The sequence below is a fragment of the Rana temporaria genome, chromosome 4 (genome assembly GCF_905171775.1).
Source record: "Rana temporaria chromosome 4, aRanTem1.1, whole genome shotgun sequence".
Classification (NCBI taxonomy): Eukaryota; Metazoa; Chordata; class Amphibia; order Anura; family Ranidae; genus Rana; species Rana temporaria.
Genome location: NC_053492.1, coordinates 134,159,843 through 134,182,033, shown reverse-complemented (window position 1 = coordinate 134,182,033; position 22,191 = coordinate 134,159,843). Strand labels below are relative to the sequence as shown.

Below are 22,191 nucleotides of genomic sequence, written 5' to 3'. Positions count from 1 at the left end.
TTTAGTGCAAGGGCCTGCCCAATTGGATACAATTGAAAGTTGTTTAGTTTTGACCTCATATTATATGTTTTTTGAGATTAGAGGCTTTTTTTGGAACCCAAAAAAATGCGTTCAGAAGCTGAGTTTAGAGGCATTTCAAGCGCCAAACGTGGCTAAACGCGGTAACTCTCAACTGCCTAGAAACGACTATAAGCGACCCTGTGTACATGTACTGATGAGATAACATAGAGGAGAGTTCAGGAGCAGTTAAAAAAAAAGCCCAACTGCTCCAAAACTTCCGTTTACCAGCAGCAGTGTACATAAGGCCTTAGTCATGTGATTTTGTTTACAGACATTTTTCATTTTAACCCCAAAAAAACAAAAAAATCTATTTTTCAAACGTTTCTAGACGCAAATGCGGCTAAACGCGACATGTAAATGCGGCTTAACTGCAGTTTTTAGATGCTGGTTTCTAGCTGTCAAGTTAAATCGTTCAGGAGAGGTTGAACAACGTCCCGTGTACATGACGCCTAACCCCATAACTTTCACACATTATTCTAATTGGATCTTCAGTGAAAAAGTGAAAATCTTGGGTGAAAGTTGTGTGACTCTTGGGTGAAAACATTGGCCCAGATTCACAAAGACTTACGACGGCGTATCTCCAGATACGGCTTTGTAAGTCCGAATGGCCGCCAGCGTACCTATGCGCCTGATTCATAGAATCAGTTACGCATAGATTTGGCCAAGATACGAGCGGCGTAAGTCTCCTACGCCGTCGTATCTTGGGTTGCAATAATTACGCTGGCTGATAGGTGTCGCTTTCTTGATTTCCGTGTCAAATATGTAAATGAGCAAGATACGCCGATTCACGAACGTACGTACGTACGTACGTACGCCCTTCGCAATTAGTTACGCCGTTTACGTAAGACATACGCCGGCATAAAGATAAAGCATGTCTCTAGGTGGCGCAGCCCATGAAAAGTATGGACGTCGGAACAAGCGTATCTTTTTACGCTGTTTGCGTAAGTCATACGCGAATAGGGCTGTGCGTAAGTTACTTTCACGTCACAGGCATTGAGCCGACGTATTTTTGGGCGTAAATACGACGTGATACTGAGCATGCGCGCGCATGCGCCGTTCGTTCGGCCATGCATCTACATGGGGTCAAGCCTCATTTAAATACAACACGCCCCCTACCAGCCTACTTTGAATTATGCGTGCTTACGCCGGCCCATTTACGCTACGCCGCCGTAACTTAGGACGCAAGTGCTTTGTGAATACAGCACTTGCCTCTCTAAGTTGCGACGGCGTAGCGTAAATACGATACGCTACGCCAGCGCAACGTAGAGCGGCCGTACGTGAATCTAGGCCATTGTTCTTTATCACAGCAGCAAGTCGTTGTTTTTGAATCTGGTGGAGTTATAATAATGTCATGTTGCATTTGATTTGGTGAGCGTGAGCATGGCCACCATCAGGGGGGTACAGGCATTACACCTGTAAGGGGCCGACTGGCCCCCCTCCCGTTTTTTCTTTTTAATTTTGTTTTTTGCATTACACCTGTAAGGGGCCCAATGGTCCCCAGTGCCCCTTACAGGCCCGCCTGGCCCCCCTCCCGGTTTTTATTTATTTATTTTTTGCATTACAACTGTAAGGGGCCCGATGGTCCCCAGGGCCCCTTACAGGCCCAGATGGCCCCCCTCCCATTTTCTTATTTTTTTTATTTATTTATCGCATTACACTTGTGAGGGGCCGATGGTCCCCAGGGCCCCTTATTGGCCCGGCCGGCCCCCCTCCATTTTTTTTTGCAATACACCCGCTTATCATCTCACATCAGGAGATAGGAGAGAAGAGATTACACTTGTTTTTTTTTTCATCAGCACCCCCCGGTTCTCTGCTCCAGGGGGGCCCTGCCTAAAGCTGTGCAAGGGGCCCCAAAATTTGTAATGGCTGCCCTAAACGTGAGACTTTTTTATTTTTTTTTTAGGATAGGGTAGAGTTTTGTGTCATGTCCTGTTATGTTTTTATCCAATCTGTCTTCCTTGCATCGCCTTTAGCAGATAAACCATGGAAATGCACAGGCAATATAAGAGGCCTTAAAATGAAATATTCCAATTATAATAAAAAAAGCTTAATCACGGGATAGAAATACAATGTTGACTCATTGAAGAGTCAAGTGTCTTTTTCACTCAGTCGTATGTATATAGATGTGCATAGAATATTAGCAGTAACATAAACATACAGGTATTTGTAATCCTGAGGTCACCTTTAGAATCTTCCCCAGTTTTGTAGGCAGCACCTTCCATGTCCTTTGTGTAGCTCACTCCATGGGCCTGGATACTGTATGGACGACTCGCTTTGTTCTTAAATGTAACTTTGAGAACCTCTCCTACTTGTGCAATAATAGGAGGACCTAATAGGGGATAAAGGACTATTAGTTTGTGTACACAGAGCAATGCTATATAGAACCTTATTTAAAATTTGGTTTTAGGTATTTTAACAATTAAGCCATAAATGGTTTAAAATGTTTCAGTAGCAGTCATGAATAAATATCTCATGCCTCGTACACACAACAGTTTTTCTCGGAAAAAAAAACAACGTTTTTCCCGACTGGATTCCTCTCAAGCCTGCCTTGCATACACACGTTCAGGCCAAATACCGCCCGTCCAAAGCGCGGTGACGAACAACACGTACAATGGGACTATAAAGGGAAAGTTCCATTCAAATGGCGCCACCCTTTGGGCTGCTTTTGCTGATCCTCGTGTTAGTAAAAGTTTGGTGAGAGACGATTCACGCTTTTCAGTCTTCGTGCTTTTCAGTCCGTTACAGTGTGACATCTTTATTACGAACGCTAGTTTTAGCAGATGAGCGCTCCCGACGCATACTTGATTCTGAGCATGTGTGTTTTCTTCCCCCTCGGAAAAGCATACTCACAACCGGTTTTCCCGCCGGGAACCCTGACGGGAAAAAAGAAAGCTGGTTCTCCTTTTTTTTTCTGCCAGTTTTCTCGTCGGGAAAACTGTGATGGAGCATATACACGGACGGTTTTCCCAGCCAAAAGCTCTCATGGCAGTTTTCCCGACGTGAAAACTGGTCGTGTGTATGGCCCCGTACACACGAGAGGATCCATCCGCTGGAATTGATCCGCGGACCGGCTCCAGCGGATAAATCCCCTGGTGTGTACAATCCAGCGGATCTGTTTCCGCGGATTTCTATCCCCTGGGATGGATTTCCAGCGAATAGAAATTTGAAGACATGCTTTAAAATCTATCCGCTGGAATCCATCCCAACGGATTGATCCGCTGGTCTGTACAGACTCACCGGATCAATCCGTCCGAAGGGATCCCCCGCATGCGTCGTAATGATTCGACGCATGCGTGAAATTCCTTTTATGACAGCGTCGCGCACATCGCCGTGTCATCATCGCGGCGACGGCGCGACACGTCATCGCGAGGGGATTTCGGCGCGGATTTCGATCCGATGGTGAGTACACTCCATCGGATCCAAATCCGTGGAAATCCTCGAGAGACCGTATCCGCGGATAAATCCTCTCGTGTGTACTAGGCCTATGAGGCATAAGAGTTAAAACAAAATTGATCAGAAATGAATGTGCAGTATTATACAATACAAACTACATTTCTTCACACATTTCGTTGAATGTACCTAAAAGCTTGCAATCCTACAACCATTATTTTATTTTATAGAGCCCATGGCTTTCATACATTATTTAATTTTTCATAAGATTTCATAGATCATCACAGAAACGTATTTAGGTAAATATAAAAAGTTTTAAGCATAGAGAAGACAGCATGCAATAGCGAGTACCAGGCTTTGGAGATTTTTATCAGGATAGGCCACTGTTTTATATGATTACAAAATATTGATTATATACTTTAATTCATGTTGTAGTCTCATAGTTCCAAGAAAATATTTATTATATTGCACTGATTTCTAGATGTGATGGTTGCATTGTTTTCCTTTTTGTCTTTTTCCTTTATTTTCATTGGTGACCAGCAAGTGTGTTGTTTTTCAACAGAACAAGCTGTTCTACAGATGTAGCAGTTAGAGGGTTGAGACAAACCACTTACTACTGACAGGGGTGGCTACAATGATCAGCTTTTCTTTTTTTTTATGTAAAATCTCCCCCCCCCCCCAAAAAAAAAAAAGTTTGCTGTAACTGCTTTTAACGTGTCATCTTAAATTTCTAACTGTATTTAAATCTGCTTGTACATGAAACACTACCCTCACCCCAGATTATTAATTATTTATTACAGGTACTTATATAGTGCAGTTAATTTAAGCAGCGCTTTAAACATATTGGCCCGGATTCACAAAGCACTTACGCCAACGTATTTTGAGATACGCCGCGTAAGTGCAAATATGCGCCGTCGTATCTGTGCGCCGTGCCCACAAACTAAGATACGCCAGAAAATAGGCTTCATCTGACCGACGTAACTTGCCTACGCCGGCGTAGAGGGGCGCATATTTACGCTGGGCGCATTTGCCGTTCCCATTGATTTTTTAGGCACATATGCAAATGAGGAAGATATGCCGATTCACGAACGTACTTGCGCCCGGCGCATAATATTTGCGTAAGTCGTACGTCCGGCATAACGTTATTCCCCATATATGAGGCGCAACCCATGCAAAGGTATGGACCAGGGAACACAAGCTGTCATATTTTACGTCGTTTACGTTGGACGTGAATATGGCTGGACGCAGGTTATGTTCACGCTGTAGGCAGTGATCCGTCGTATCTTAGGCAGTTGTTCCCGACGAGATTCTGAGCATGTGGACTGTGATGCGTCCACGGGACGGCACATGCGCCGTTCATTATATGTGTCTGTCTGAGACTCAGACCATCATCTGCGTGGGGTCACGCCTCATTTGCATGGCTCACGCCCACTTCCACATTCACATCAGCCCTTAAGGGGGGTCTTTTAGACCCTGCATATCTCAATAAAAAGAACCTGTCACTAAAAAAATCATCACATAGGGGACTGTTTGTCCCCTATGTGATGGAAAAAAAAAGTTAAAAGAAGTTATACTTACCTAGGCGGGTGGAGCATCAGACCGCTGCTGCATCTGTCCCCCCGCCATCTCTGCACTGAGAACAGAGCCACTGAACACTGCCGATGGCTCGGTTCTCACTCCTCCCCGAGCAGAGCGATGCTGACTGTCAGTCAGCATCTCTTCTGCTCTTCTTCTCAGCGTTCATTGGAGCGATGAGCCGTGGAGGAGCGGGCAGTGGCTGTCTCAGCGGCTCGCTGAGACTGCCATCAATCAGGGAAGCTGGCGGATCCCGACATGGAAGTCATGATGACGCGCTGCCCCGACTGATGGCAGTGACGTCAGCTGAAAACAGGCCACAGGAGTGCAAAACGAATTGCACTCCTGTGACCCATAGAAGAATCCCAGTCTAAAGAGCTCAGACTGGACTTCTCCTTTAAGTAAAAAATCTTTTACACCCAAGCATATAAACCCCCCCCCCCAAAAAAAATGTGAGGCCTCTCCCTCCCCCACATATGCACATGCACGAATGCATGCATCGGGCACCTACACGTGAAAACGTTGATTGCGATACACATATTACATATCGCCGCATACACCAGAGTGAGAGCAGTAATTCTAGCACCAGACCTCCTCCGTAACACTAAACTGATACCTATAGGGGCCTTTAAAGCGTCACCTGTAGAAAATATAGGGTATTGAAGTCTGACGCCATTTCTCGAGCGAAAAAAAAAATTAAAGGTTTGGCATGTTGGGTATCTATTTACTAGACCTTTTCGGTAATATTCATGCGACATAAAAAATTGGAACTACAGCTATTTTATTCTCTTGGGTGTCTGCTTTCAAAAAATATATCATGTTTGGGGTTTTGTGTAATCTTCAGGCCTAAAATTATTTTTTAAACATGTGTGCAATAAAGGGGGGGGGGGGTGTCCTATGCCTTCATACTGTTGCTAATAGGTGTCCCTCATTCTCATCTCAGAAAGTTGGGAGGTATGCAGTATGTCTCTCAGAGGACAGTAGAAGTAAGGGTCACTTGAAAGGTCGTATTTACAAAGTTGCCTTATTTGCCTAAGTAGAAGCTAAGTTAAAAGTGCTCTTATTTTGTAAGCTTCTGTTAGCCTATTGATATTTTATAAATGACAAATATCCAATTTTCTAAGCAGGTATTAATATATTTATGAAAGTTATTTGTAGATTTTTGTGGTTCTCTCAAATATAACTCATATATGGTATTATTAGAAGGCTGGTGCTGTTTTTTTTAAAACTTTTCCAGCATGAAAAAGAACCCCCTGAAGGCCTTCCAAAACATTTACCCAGCACTCCAAGATGTTCTTCCTCTTTGGATCTTGGTTTCGGCGTTGTGAAAGTTGAGTCTGTATATTCTCTATACACTGCTTTCTTATACGTTCCTCCAATTCTCACATCATTTTGTTCGAAAAATGTTGCAGATTCACTGTAAAATATGCAGGAAGATAAGGTAATTTAACATCAAAAATTATTATAAGTCCCATATTGAACGTAGGGCCAGGACAAAGAGTGGGCAGGCGGGGAAGCTGCCCTGGGCACCGTGGTATCATGTTTTGGGGGAGGGGGCACCACAAAGAAATTAGGGGGAGGAGATTTGTATTGATGTGGGGATTTTGTGGGGGCTAGGGGTAAGTATTGTTCTAGAAGGGGAAATTTGGGAGAGGGGGTGCTAAAAGTGGTGATTTAGGGGCATGTGTTGAGAGGAAGACGATTTGTGCTAGGAGGGGAGATTTCGGGGGGATTTGTACAGGGGGGGGGGTTGAAGGTGGGGGGAGGTCGGGGGAGATGTGTACTTGGAGGGTACGTTTTAAGAGTAGTGGATTTGTGCTAGGAATTGTTTTTGTGGGAGGGGTAATTTATGCTTAGGGGTTAAACATTCAGATTAGTGCTCAGTGTGTTGTGGGGGATTTTTTTTTTGGGGGGGGGGGTGACGCAGTTTTGGCATGTTTGTCCTGGGCTCTAGATGACCTTGTTCCGGCACTGATTGAATTACTTTTTAAAAAACATGTATTTTATAAAGTAATTAATTTATCGATAAACTAATATGGTACAATGCAGGAAAATGCACATGGGTTCTATGGATTAGATTAAAAACACCATCTTGTAAAGGAGAAAAATATTAAGGCCTGGTTCACACCTATGCATTTTGGCTGTGGCAACCATTTGTGACGCATGACGTTCTGTTGCTTCCGGTTGTGACGTTTTTTTTATACAGACGAGTGAGTCAGTGGAGGGGTGAGAGATAAAAAACTGCATCCTAGGTCCGTTGTGACCACAATATACAGCTCATTTACAGGAGTTTTTACCTTTCATTGCTTTTACATGATTGAAGTGATGTGAGTGTAATGGTTGAAGCTTTCATGTGTCTATTTTGCAAAAAAATGGTTTTACGTTATTACACTATTGGAGGCACTTTTTCATTTTACATGTGGAGTTAACTTCTTCTGTTGAGCGCTGTTGAAATTCAAAAAGTTTGATTAACCATGGTGGGCTTAAACAGCATTTTTGCCGAGCATGAGAGTGCAAGGCAGATCTATGTGGTGAGTGCGTTTCTCAAAGGGAGTGGAATCACAGTCAGAAGCGGTGTGGTGCAAGAAAGTTCATCATTGTATAAGAAGATTGTTTACTAAGTTAATCACTTGAAATACATCATTGTTTATGGACTTTATCTTGACGATTTTTATCAATATATTCTTTAATGAGTGTTGCGAATACACAAGTGTTGAAGATGTATGAGTTTTATATATATATATATATATATATATATATATATATATATATATATATATATATATATATATATATATATATATATACACACACACATATATATTTGTCATAGTTATTTTTCACAGTTTCATCTTCGCGTGGTGTTATTTGAATTATTTGTAGATTTGTTTTCACTTCATTGTGTGAACATAGCGCCACTATTTTCTAATTTAAAAATACATTACATTTCAATTTCACTTTAAGTAGCAGCTCTAGGGAATGTTAGGTTTATATATGAGCGCAGCGGTGGGACATTAAGTTAAGGTGCGCGTGAATTGTTGGCTAACAATTGGATTTATTATGATATATGTTTAAAATAGATTCACTCTAAATGTATCATAAGTCTTGATTGTATTATCAAGCTGTGCACAATATAACATTTTGTTTGTGCATTTCAGTGTATTAGGCCCTATGGGGGGATCGGATGAACACGGACCGTCTGTCCGTGTTCATCCGATCCGCAGACAGAAGGAAAAATAAGGTTTTTCTCCGTCTGCAGAATCGGAGGAGTGCAGAGGCGGGCAAAATCGGGTGTCAGCGGACCCGCAATCTCATAGGGACCAATGTATATCCCTTTTTCACACACGGATGGATGAAAAAGCGGACATACGGTTCACAGGTGTGAAAAGGGCCTAAGGAGAAGATTTGTTTGTTTTGAGAAGGCATCACATCGTTCTTAGGGCCCTTTCACATGGGGCGGATCAGTAATGATCTGCTCCGTGTGTCCGCAAAGCTCAGCGGGGATCCTCCGTAAAATCCCCGCTGAGCTGGCAGCTGGGGGATCGGATGAACACGGACCGTATGTCCGTGTTCATCCGATCCGATCCGGCAGACGGAAGAAAAATAGGATTTCTTCCGTCTGCAAATGCGGATCTTTGCGGAGGCGGACAAATTACGGGTGTTAGCGGATGTTCGTCCGCTGACACCCGTAATCACATAGGGACCCATGTATGTCCCGTTTTCAACCGCAAACGGACGGATGAAAATGTGGACATACGGTCCATACGTGTGAAAGGGCCCTTAGGTAAACAATAATTGTTTACACAAGTTTGTGAAGTCACGGAAAGCTATTCACAAGTTACTGAGTCTAAAATGTACAAGTATCATTCAAGAATTGAAATGTGGTATTTTATGATAAGAGCTTGCATAGAAATGTGAATATTATCTTTATCAGCATTTATCTTTGATATGTAGAAGTATATCCATTTATTTGTATTATCACCAAATATACCTGATATTAATTTGCACTGTATTTTAGTTAATAAATATATATTTTTAAGCATATCATTTGTATCACTTGTCTTCAAAATAGCACGGTAAACAAACTTGAATTTCTTGTTGATATTTATGGAAAAAGGTAAATCTTCCGAAACCAAGATTTGCATAATTTGATAAGTACAGTACTGTTTTATTATTTCAGTATAAACATTCTGACAATATATTGTAAAGTCGGGAAGCGCTAAACCTCCATTTTTTTTTATTCTAATTAAGATTTCTCTTTTTATACGTGGTATCTTTTGGGCCCATATGAAGCTTCCTATGACTTTACGTAATTGTGCAATTGGGTTAATTGGAGGAATCAAGGGTATGGCTTGGAACACATATAATAATTTTGGCAGTATATCCATTGTCACTACATGAATTCTTCCCCTCCATAAATGAATTATTTTATCATATCTTTGGAGCGAGTTTATGGGGAATAATTTAATTCCTGCAGTTTGATCATATCTCTTGGGTTATATATCCCTAGATATTTTATTGCCACTTTTTGCCATTTTAAGGAGAAATCCTTTTGGAGGAGTACCTGCAACCTATTTGATAATGATACATTTAACATTTCTAATTTATCATAATTAACTTTAAAATTACTTACTTCTCCAAACCATTTAAATTCCTGTATAAGGTTTGGCAATGTTACTATTGGATTAGTGATATATAATAATAAATCATCCGCATATACTGCCATTTTATATTAAATATAATAAAATAGCAATATCGGAGTAGGGAGTCATCATCAGATCTGTTTGGCTATCAAAAAAATAATCTATTCTATTATATATATTATGTATACTTAAATAGTTTTTCTCTGTCTGATGTTGAGCCAACCAGACATCTACCAAATTTTTCCAATAACTGCTTAAATTCTTTTAGTTTACTGTTATTCCTATGTGGACGGATTATCGTTGTATCCATTTTTGGGTCCATTATAAAACTTAAATCCCCTTCAATTATTACCGTTCCTACTGATTTATCCATTGCGTCCATAAGGCCCCTTATTCCACTCTTAGTTTGCTTGTGTAAGGTAAAAATTGATAATTGTAAAAACTCTTCCATATAGTAAGACCCTTAAAATTATGGATCTACCATCTGTACCTTTCCAATTATGTAGAATTTGATGAGGTAGGTCCTTGTGGATCGCATTTGGAAACTACTCGCGATTTAGAATATGGAATATGTCATGGATCCATGTTGGGTAGTTTTTATTGTATATATTGGGAATGTGATCTGAACGAAAGTGTGTTTCTTGAAACATAATAATACCAATCCTCTGCTTATGAAATTAGTTTAAGATTTGCATTCTTTTAGAGGGGGAGTTAACCTGATCTGCAACACATCGACACTTGCATGCCTCATTATTAAACTTTTAAATTTGCTAAGTATATCTTCCACATTAACAACGATCAGTGATGTCACATGCTAAGCCATGCCCCCCCACAGTAAGAAACACAAATCAGGGCAAACTTAACCCCTACAGCGCCACCTACAGGTTAACTCCTTCACTGGAAAAGCAAAAAACTGCGCTAATAATAAAGGTACAAATTACACTAAAAATTACACACTATAGGCAGCAGCTGGCGTGCGATACACAAATGATATAAACAAAAAACAAAGCCGCGCCACAGACACTAAAACATATGCAGTAAAAATCTTAGAGGGTATGGTGTATTGAAGTCCATATACATGTATCTTGCGCCATGAATCACTCTCAGATGTATAACAAGTCCATAGGAGAGTATGGCATAAACAATTAAGCAATCAGCATAAGACTCCTATTGATTAGATCTCTGTAGATGAGGTCCTAAAATTCCACCAAAAGGTCCTTCCAGGTCCGGGTGAACGAGCATATTACCAACATTCTAGCTGGTTTTAAGAACCATTCTGTCTCCAACCATTACAAGTTGAAACATAAAAAAGACCCATCTAACATTCTCTTTCTGGGGATCGATAAACATAAGTCACATTGGAGGGGGAGTAACTTAGTGAGGGAAATTTCACAAATGGAAATGGGTTGGATTCACCGCTTAAAAACATACACCCCCTATGGGTTGAATATAGAAACGGATGTAAATGCATTTATCAACAACGCATGAATCATTATATATTCATTGTGAATGGCAACAATAAAAGCAGGTCTATTTTTGTGTTTTCATAATTCAAATATACACATTCTTACGTTTTTTCTTTTTTCCTTTTGGCCACACAAATAGAATTTTTTGATAGATAATTTGTTTGTACAAATTTCTTGATCATATCACTACATTTACATAATTTTTTTAGGAAAAACCCATAAAAATGAGGGTTTCACTTTATTGTAATCACTTTATATAGTCACACTAGGAGAATCCTATCACTTTAGGTGTACACGCCAGTGGTGGCATCTTATTAGGACGCGCACCTTATTTAGTGGGTTCGCGGACTAACTTAAGTAACTCAATATTATATATTCACTCACTATCATTCAATTTAAAGTTATTTATCACCATCTACTAATTATAGAAAAGATGTGGTTCCCCTAGTATACCAGTGATGCAGATTCTCCCACTTTTTTTTTGTGGGAAGCTGCTCACATTATTCGGGGTGGTTGAGAATTATCTTTAGATCAGACCACATTAATTTTATATTATATAATTTTTTATATTTTATATTTGATTTCTAATTGGTATTTTTAGTACCAGCACAGTAGGCCTTTAATATCCCCTGAGGTTTTTAATTCATGAATCTAAGGGCTATTTTGCCGGCATTCCCTGGGCAGACTGGGTGGTTTTCAAAGTATCCCGCCTAGTATTGTGGCTCTTTGCACGGCCCGTCTCATAGAGGATTGCGCCTTCCTGAAGGCAATAGTATTTCCAGGTACTCCTGCTGATTTTACATTTACTCCCCATCTTTACTTCCTAATATGAAGCACTAGATGACGAGAGAGAGGGGTCGGAAGTTTTGAATGTAAAGAGGGATGGCTTGTGCCAGGCCATCCATTGCGTTCCCTTCTGACTGTGCGCTGTTCATGAAGTTGTTCCCCCTTCGTTCTCCGTTTTTTATATTAGATATATCTCTGATCGTCATTTTGGAAAATTTCAAAAGTTTCAAATATGAGTAGTTATCGCCCAGTGGCGTAGCGCTGCGCCGCCAAGTAAGGGCATTTTGACCACATCTAAGATGGCGCTTCTGTAGCTATTGCTCTGCCCTTCACAATGAGTTTTAGCCTTATATTAATGGTGAAGCCCTACCCCCATTGAAAACGTCCTGTTGATGACGAAACGCGTCTGGGAGGCCACGCAGTGACGTCACCACGCAAAGGAGGAGGGCTCCTTGTATGCCAGCCGGCATTCGTTTGTTTACATGCTGTTTTTATCTCTATGCTTGTGAGTATATCTCATTTTTTAATAAATTATTTTTTAAAACGGAGTCACGCTATGGTGCACCTTCTTTTTTATGTCCTAATCGAATGAACTGGAGCTGGTTACCATCGAGTGCCTGTCGTTAACCCCTTCTATTCTGGGTTCCTGTGAAGCAAAGGCCGCGGCTGGGCTATAGCCGAATGCTTAATTTGCTTGCCCTCTGGTAAGCGGCCTTTTATTCCGGTGGAGGGCTCACCTATATTGTTTTACCTGTCACTTGGTGGTGTGGAATTTTAGGACCTCATCTATAGAGATCTAATCAATAAGAGTCTTATGCTGATTGCTTAATTGTTTATGCCATACTCTCCTATGGACTTGTTATACATCTGAGAGTGAGTCATGGTGCAAGATACATGTATATGGATTTCAATACACCATACCCTCTAAGATTTTAACCCCTTCACTGCCAGTGTCATTTTTACAGTAAACAGTGCATTTTTATAGCACTGTTCGCTGTATAAATGACAATGGTCCCAAAATAGTGTCCGATGTGTCCGCCATAATGTCGCAGTCACAATAAAAATCCCTGATCACCGCCATTACTAGTAAAACAAACATTATTAATAAAAATTGCAATAAAACTATCCCCTATTTGGTAGACGCTATAACTTTTGTGCAAACCAATCAATATACGCTTATTGCGATTTATTTTTACCAAAAATATGTAGAAGAATACATATCGGCCTAAACTGAGGAAAAAAAAATTTTTTTATAGATTTTTTGGGGATATTTATTATAGCAAAAAGTAAAAAATATTGATTTTTTTTCAAAATGGTTGCTCTATTTTTGTTTATAGCGCAAAAACTAAAAACCGCAAATGTGATCAAATACCACCAAAAGAAAGCTCTATTTGTGGGGAAAAAAGGACCGCACAATTGTCAGTTAAAGCGACGCAGTGCCGAATCGCAAAAAGTGGCCAGGTCATTGACCAGCAAAATGGTCCAGGGCTGAAGTGGTTAAAAAAAAAACATTACTTCTACTCCATCCTCCCTAATCCATACTTAGCCCTCCCATCCCATCGACCCCTACCACCTCCCCCAAGTGTTAATAAAACATGTTTTATATTATTTTACAAACAGGTTATACACTGTATTAGCTATTGTGTAAGTGAAACTAAAAAATATCAAATAGTGGTTGTAGTATTTAAATCATTGTGACATATAGTGACATATTATTCCCCCTACTTCCCTAAGCTACCCTCCCTTCTCCCCGTACCTGCCATCTTATCAATATTAGTAATATTGCAGTCTTTTCAATATATTTCTTCTATTTTCTTCTAATTATTGAGAGGATCCTTGATCTTTTTTCCTGGATTTGGTTGATGATTCCTGATTTAGTCTAGGCTAGTATAGTATTTTGAGACCTTGTAACACTAACATGATACAGGGGAGGGAAAATGGCTAATTGGGCCCAATTTGGACATTTTCACTTAGGGGTGTACTCACTTTTGTTGCCAGCGGTTTGGACAATAATAGCTGTGTGTTTAGTTATTTTGAGGGGACAGCAAATTTACACTGTTATAAAAGCTGTACACTCACTACTTTACATTGTAGCAAAGTGTAATTTCTTCAATGTTGTCACATGAAAAGATATAATAAAATATTTACAAAAATGTGAGAGGTGTACTCACTTTTGTGAGATACTGTATTTGGAATACTATGGAATGTTTAAATTTGTCTATGCAATGACAGTTCATACAAGCATGTGAAAACGCGGTAACCAAAGGTCAACATAACAGTGTTTGTTGTATCTATCATACAAGTTTAGTGTGTCATAGGTCTGCCCTGTATACTTAATCCATTGTTGCATAATACATCGTTACCCTACCTGTCAGGATGATCTAGCTTTTGTCCTGTGAACTGATTAACCAAACTTGATCCATAGTTCCAGAATATCTCTTCTGCAGCAATGTAATATTGTCGAATCTTTGTAGTAGATGTGTAGGGCCTCTTTGCTGTGCAGTTTTTTACCTCATAGAGTGCCTGCATACCACCTGTAAAGGAGCACAATGCAGCATTATACAATGAGACCGTTTTCTAATAATTAATAAAGTCATAAGAAATAAGTACTAGTTCTCTACTAAGCATCTAAACATAACGTACCTTCTAAATGGTCATTAACTTGACAACTGAGAAGCCACTTGCCAGGGTTTTTAGTACGCATAGAAGCCTGAACCATGGAGGCGGGGAAGAGACTGAGAGTGTCCACACGGTACCTCTGATATGTTAACACATGCCCATGGAAGTAGGCTGAGTGTACATCCACCTCATTACCCATACCAAACAAATACCATCTCACATTTGTGTCATCACATACAGAAAGGCCTGGGAGGTTACCATACATGTATCCATTGATAGCTGTAACAGAGAAGATAAGCTTAATAAGTGGACTTCCTATCTCATAGTTAAGAAGCAGCATATAAAAGGAGACAAATCAGCAAGGAACTTATGTTACAGATACAGTACATACACATGAAAGAACAAAAAATACAGCAAAAGAATAAACTAACTTCATCAAACCATGTGTTCACTTTGTTTAAAGCTTTCTTGAATGCACCTTAAAGGGGTTGTAAAGGTAAAAAAAAAAATCCTAAATAGCTTCCTTTACCTTAGCGCAGTCCTCCTTCACTTACCTTATCCTTCGATTTTGCTTTTAAATGTCCTTATTTCTTCTGAGAAATCCTCACTTCCTGTTCTTCTGTCTGTAACTCCACAAGGTAATGCAAGGCTTTCTCCCTGGTGTGGAGTGTCGTGCTTGACCCCTCCCCTGGAATACAGGAGAGTCAGGACGCTCTCTACGTTGTAGATAAAGAAAGGAGCTGTGTGTTAGTGGGCGTCCTGACTCTCCTGTATTCCAGGGGAGGGGTCGAGCATGACACTCCACACCAGGGAGAAAGCCTTGCATTACTGTGTGGAGTTACAGACAGAAGAACAGGAAGTGAGGATTTCTCAGAAGAAATAAGGACATTTAAAAGCAAAATCGAAGGATGAGGTAAGTGAAGGAGGACTGCACTAAGGTAAAGGAAGCTATTTAGGAAATAAAAAAATGAACCTTTACATCCCCTTTAAAAGATCACGTGTGCGTTCAAACTGCTGAACCTGCTACAACATTCTTAACCTGCTTTGGAAAACTTTGGAAACTATGGTCAGTATTGTAAATTAAGTCCTGTGATTAACATAAGGTACCCAGCAGTGGCGGCCCGTCCATAGGGGCGCCCGGGCGCCGCCCCCCATCCCACAGTCAGTAAAAAAAAAAAAAAAAAAAAATATTTTTTTTTTAAATCTGTCCCTTTAAGAATTTTTTTTTTCCCAAAAAAGGGCCTTATGGGCTCTATGTCCGCGCGCCGGACGCCGGGAACAGTCCTGTAGGAGTAGCGCCACGTCTGTGCAATCACGGGATTGCAGACGCGGCGCTACATTGGCACAAAAAATATGCCTTTGTGGCGCTCTCCATCGCGCCATTTGCTTCCGGCGCGATGGAGTGTATAGTTATGGCCGGGCGGGTGCATACACTGTCTGTGTGCACCCGCCCGTCTCTGTGCTCGTTCCGACGTCACTTGAAAAACAGGAAGTGACGTCGGGGCAGCTCGAGCTCAGTGCGCCCGACCGTGGACGAGGTAAGCTTGCCTGTCTCTACTTCGGCGGCCGCTTCACAGCTGCATCCAACCCCTCCCGCGATTTCCACAAAGTATGTTCGTATTCGGCGGCCGGCCCCCCCCTTCTCCCCCCCCCCCCCCCCGCTTATTCAAAGTTTTTTTTCAATTGATTATTCGGCGGCCCCCCCCCCCCCCCCGCTTATTCAAAGGCTTTTTATTGCATTTAATATTCGTCATTTTTTTTATCTAATATTCGGCGGCTGGCATCCACCCTCCACCCCCCCTGCTTAATCCAATTTCTTTTTTATATACAATGCCAGGCAACAACCCCCCCCCAATCAATGTTTTTTTTTATTTAATATTAGTTAAATATATTAAGCTTATTAACAGTTTATTTTTTATATTTGATTCAATTTAGCATTAAGTATAAAAAAAGTTTTTTTTTTAATAACTGGGGGGGAGGGGGGGGTGGTCTGGTGGGGTAGTGTTACCGCCCGCTGTAGTGTTACTTGTGCTGTAATGAATTTTTACATAGAAAATAAATGTTGTTAATAAATGGGTAAATGAATTATAAAAAAAAGATTTTTCCAATAACGGTTATTAAAAAAATCTTTTTTTTATAATTCATTTACCCATTTATTAACAACATTTCTTTTCTATGTAAAAATTCATTACAGCACAAATAGCGGGCGGTAACACTACCCCACCAGACCACCCCCCCCAGTTATTAAAAAAAAAAACTTTTTTTATACTTAATGTGCAGGGAAAATATCGGCCGTCAACACCACCCCACCCCCCGCTTGCAAATTGTCCTGCGACTTGGGACTGGAAAGTTGCAGGATAAGTTGGACCCGATGATTTCCAATGAGAACTGTTCATATCTGTGCAACTTTGAAGTAGTTCCTGCATTACTTTTGTCCCACCTTGATGTGACTTGAGGTCCATAGACCTCCAGAATACATAGGCATTGCTTCAAGTCGCTGCAAAATCGCACCAAAAAATTGTGGCAGAATCTTGCGACTTTCAGGCTAATGCAATCTGAAAGTTGCACAATTCTACTGCAATTCTGATGTGACTTAAAGCAATGCCTGTGTATTCTGGAGGTCTACAGACAATTTCTTTCACCGCTCCAGGTGAGTCTCGTAGATCATCAAGGGTAGTTTGAACCACCAGGGTGCCGGCAATGCTGATTGTAGCAAAAACGAAAAGAACTCTGGACAGCCGCACTCCAAAATGACTTAAAATAAAGTTGGTCTTTTAATGTAAAAAGTACATACAGGCACTGCAAACAACAGATACAGATTGGCCGACGCGTTTCACGCTGCAATTCAGCGCTTAGTCATGGCTAAGCGCTGAATTGCAGCGTGAAACGCGTCGGCCAATCTGTATCTGTTGTTTGCAGTGCCTGTATGTACTTTTTACATTAAAAGACCAACTTTATTTTAAGTCATTTTGGAGTGCGGCTGTCCAGAGTTCTTTTCGTTTTTGCTATTCTGGAGGTCTATGGACCTCAAGTTGCATCAAAGTGGGACCAAAGTAATGCAGGGACTACTTTGAAGTCGCACAGATATGAACGGTTCTCATTGGAAATCATGGGGTACGACTTGTCATGCAACATTTAAGTCCCAAGTCGCAGGACAAGTAATTCCTGCAGTCTCTGGTAATCTTGTGCAGTATGTCCGCAGTCTCTGGTAATCTCCTGCAGTATGTCCGCAGTCTCTGGTAATCTTGTGCAGTATGTCCGCAGTCTCTGGTAATCTTGTGTAGTATGTCCGCAGTCTCTGGTAATCTTGTGTAGTATGTCCGCAGTCTCTGGTAATCTTTTGCAGTATGTTCGCAGTCTCTGGTAATCTCCTGCAGTATGTCCGCAGTCTCTGGTAATCTCCTGCAGTATGTCTGCAGTCTCTGGTAATCTTGTGCAGTATGTCCGCAGTCTCTGGTAATCCTGTGCAGTATGTCCGCAGTCTCTGGTAATCTCCTGCAGTATGTCCGCAGTCTCTGGTAATCTCCTGCAGTATGTCCGCAGTCTCTGGTAATCTCCTGCTGTATGTCCGCAGTCTCTGGTAATCTTTTGCAGTATGTCCGCAGTCTCTGGTAATCTCCTGCAGTATGTCCGCAGTCTCTGGTAATCTCCTGCAGTATGTCCGCAGTCTCTGGTAATCTCCTGCAGTATGTCCGCAGTATGTCCGCAGTCTCTGGTAATCTTCTGCAGTATGTCCGCAGTCTCTGGTACTCTTGTGCAGTATGTCCGCAGTCTCTGGTAATCTTGTGCAGTATGTCCGCAGTCTCTGGTAATCATGTGCAGTATGTCCGCAGTCTCTGGTAATCCTGTGCAGTATGTCCGCAGTCTCTGGTAATCCTGTGCAGTATGTCCGCAGTCTCTGGTAATCCTGTGCAGTATGTCCGCAGTCTCTGGTAATCCTGTGCAGTATGTCCGCAGTCTCTGGTAATCCTGTGCAGTATGTCCGCAGTCTCTGGTAATCTCCTGCCCATTTCGAGTACTTCATTACTAACAGTGTCATATTTTAGTTTGTTTGCACCGATCTGTAAGGCTGCGCTATATACCATGATTTGTGATGCTGGGGCTATATACTCTGTGCTGTGACACTGAGCTGTATACTCCTGACATTGAGTGGAATACAGGGGACGGAGTGGTGGATTCTATAAGGGGTGTGGCTTATGAGAAGTGGGAGGGACCAAATGTGGAAGGGCGGGGTATTGCGCCCCCCCATCATAAAACTTCACCAGCCGCCACTGGTACCCAGACTAACTGCCTGTTTTTTGCAGTTTTATGCTTTAGGCCTCATTCACATGGGAGTTTACACCCTTTGTCTGTGAATGGACCATGTCTTTAAGTGGCTCTGGAGCTGCCAGTTGCTACATTCAAATTTGACAGCCCTACATGTTTGCTGCCCCAAACCCACACCGTCTGTGTTCAGGTCTGCTCAGCCATACCCACATAGCTGTCATATTGGCATGAGCAGCTGTGCCTGCCATGAATGTGCTGCCTGAATACAGCACCTGGCAAATCCAGCTACTTAAAAACATGGACCGTTCATTGACGATGGGTATAAGTGTTCGTGGGAATGAAGCCCTACTTAGAGATTTGCAGGCTGCAGTCTAGGCCATAACCTTGAGTGGGTGCAAGCTGAAATGAGATGGAAACTGTGTTAGTGTAAATACTAAATATGTTTTGAAAGAGAAGTCTTACAATGCATTTTATTGCTCTCTTGAAAGTCCTCATCTTCTTTATCCACAGCAGTAGAGTTGATGAAAGCATTGATATTTTCATCTATATACCAGCTTAGATTTTCATCAATCACAGAAAACATCATGATATATTCCTCTGCTTTGTCTGTTTTTCCAGGTGACTTTTTACCATCCAGGGCACCTTAAAGATATAACACAAACACATAAAAATTTGTATCTCTTGCCATGCATATGGTGAATGCGGCGAGGCTTTGCATTCCAGTACATTGGCGCTCCACACATGCTCCAACGATTGGGGAATGGTTTGGTAGAATCTCTAAAATGGAAGAAATGGAAGAACTAATTCACGTCTCCCAAGAATGTATTCAGAAATTTACAAACACATGGGCACGCTGGACTCATTTTAAAACAACTCAACGCTTTCAGGCTCATAACTCCTAGGCTTTAGTTGATGCTGGCCTAGTCATACCGAGTAAACATTGTGGAGTCTAATTTATGGGATTAATTTGGTGGAGGACCGTTGACACTGATGACCCCTTTCCCCCCTTCCCTTGAACCTATCCCCTCCCAACCCCCCCCTGTATAATTTTTTTTTTTTTTTTGCTTTTCCTCCCTCTCTCTCTCTCTCTCTCTCTCTCTCTTCCTCCCTCCCTATCTCTCTCTCTCCCCTTCTCTTTCTCTCTCTCTCTCCCCCCCTTCTCTTTCTCTCTCCTACCTCCATTTCTATTTTCTTATTCTCTTCTCTCAATAGGGAACCTGTCGTGTTCTCATTAACGGCCATACTGCGGCACTATGCCAACCCCATGTAGTTGGTTTGAATTATTGATGGTTTTTATGGCCTTAAAAAATTTTTGCAACATTAATGTGCCTTGTGACTTTACATAAACGTATGTTTATGTACGTTCATTGTATGTAAGACTTGATGGGCCAGATTCACGTAGATCAGCGGATCTTTAGATCCGCTCGATCTACCTGATTTAAGATTCGCTCCCGCAAGTTTGCGAGGCAAGTGGGTAATTCACAAACCACTTACCTCCAAACTTGCGGCAGCGGATCGTATATCCCCCAGCGGAATTCAAATTCCGTGGCTAGGGGGAGTGTACTATTTAAATCAGGCGCGTCCCCGCGCCGATTTAAATGAGCATGCGCCGTCCGCGGAATTTCCCGGCGTGCATTGCTCCCACTGACGTCACTAGGACGTCAGTGGTTTCGACGTAAGTGTAACTAGCGACGCGCGGGTTTCTAAATCGGCGTACGCAAACGACGTAAATTTTTTGTTGAGTATAGCGACGCGGGAACGACAGCTATACTTAACATTGGCTGCGCCTCATAGAAACAGGGGTAAGTATACGCCGGGAAAGCCACTACGGAAACGTTGTAAGAACACTGCGTCGGGTACGCGTACGTTCGTGAATTCGCGTATCTCGCTGATTTACATATTATTCAACGTAAATCAGCGGGAACGCCCCCGGGGGCCATTTTCAAATTGAAAATAAGATCCGACAGTGTAACACAGTGTAACACTGTCGGATCTTAGCCATATCTATGCGTACCTGATTCTATGAATCAGACGCATAGATAGGACCAGTTTAAGTCAGAGATACGATGGTGTATCAGGAGATACGCCATCGTATCTCTTTGTGAATCTGGCCCGATGTTTTGATTTTTCTTAATAAAATTCTTTATGGAAAAAAAAAAAAAAAAATTGTATCTTAGAATTATTATTGCTATAATAGAAACTACTCTTCAAGTATTAGTAGAAAAGGCACACCAAATATTGAGTTCACATTCCCCATTCCAGTTAGGACAGAAACCGTTCCCTAACAGGCTTGTCTATATATATAATAAACTGTAGGTATAAAAATATATAACCACCCCTAATATCCTATACCACCACTGCGCCAATAGAAAACTGAAGCTGCCACTTGAAAAAAACAAATGTTAATAAACTGAATTTAAACCTAAAAACTTAAATGTGAAAATAGGAAAACATGTGGCACTCATTAGACCAGTACCTAAGTACCAATCCCTAAGTGTCAAGTATCAATCACGAATAACACCGTGACTATTAGAAATAACCCCACGTGACATGTGGCAAATCAATAATACAATAATAAATTATATTAATAATAGTCCATAAAGTGAAGTGATAATCCAAGCAAGATTCAATCTTCTCAAATCTTAAAATCTTCCACCACACCGCTGTGCTTGTGACAACTCCCCTTTGAAATTGCACTCACCAGCTGTTAATGCCTCCCACTCTCGTGTTTTGCTCAAGAGCAAAGTGCTCCAATTTATTAAAAATCACACCAACGCTTCAATAATTGCACTCACATGATCAAACATAGAAAACCAGCCTTGATAAAAAGCACAGCAAACACATGTGTAAGATGGCACTGTAGTACTCAGCGGTCACAGCAGACCCAAGGTGTGCACTCGATCTATGTCTTTCACCCACTCCTGAGTCCCGGACCGCGATAGCAGTATATCGTTCTTAGCTGCGGCTTCTCACGTCAGTGTAGATTCTTCTTGTGCAGCCACGCAATTATTGAAGTGTTTAATAAATTGGTTGTTACTATTTTACACTATTGGAGCACTTTGTTTCACTCTACATGTGTGGAAAAATCCTGAGCTGAAACACAAGTATACAGTTGATGGTCGTGTATCCCTCTAGAGGTGTAATTAGCAAGCTCTTGAGCCAAAGTATACAGGAGAGGCACTATGGAGGATGCTCTCCCTTCTCCTTCCCCAGCTCGTTTGCAAACTGGACGACCCTAGATACTATTTTCCCTCTTTGGATGAATGATTAGGCAGATATTGCTATTTCCTGCCCCGTCCAGCTAGTGCACCTGATCTACATTCCATTATCTGGGCTACGATACCTATTACATTGAAGGAATCCTCCCCTTTTTCCCTTCTCTTTTT

The 22,191-nt window shown here is 41.5% G+C and overlaps 1 protein-coding gene across 2 annotated transcripts in view; it reads right to left on the bottom strand.

Annotated features, from left to right (window-relative positions):
- Window positions 1-22,191, bottom strand: part of LOC120936603 (ceruloplasmin) — a 79,623-nt gene that overhangs the window by 45,048 nt on the left and 12,384 nt on the right. For both annotated transcript variants that reach the window (XM_040349082.1, XM_040349081.1), the window contains exons 4-8: window positions 19,268-19,447; window positions 14,564-14,818; window positions 14,289-14,454; window positions 6,303-6,442; window positions 2,243-2,389 (exon numbers count right to left, since the gene is read on the bottom strand). In XM_040349082.1, coding sequence (XP_040205016.1) covers window positions 2,243-2,389; window positions 6,303-6,442; window positions 14,289-14,454; window positions 14,564-14,818; window positions 19,268-19,447 — 888 coding nt within the window. The remainder of the gene's footprint in view (window positions 1-2,242; window positions 2,390-6,302; window positions 6,443-14,288; window positions 14,455-14,563; window positions 14,819-19,267; window positions 19,448-22,191) is intronic.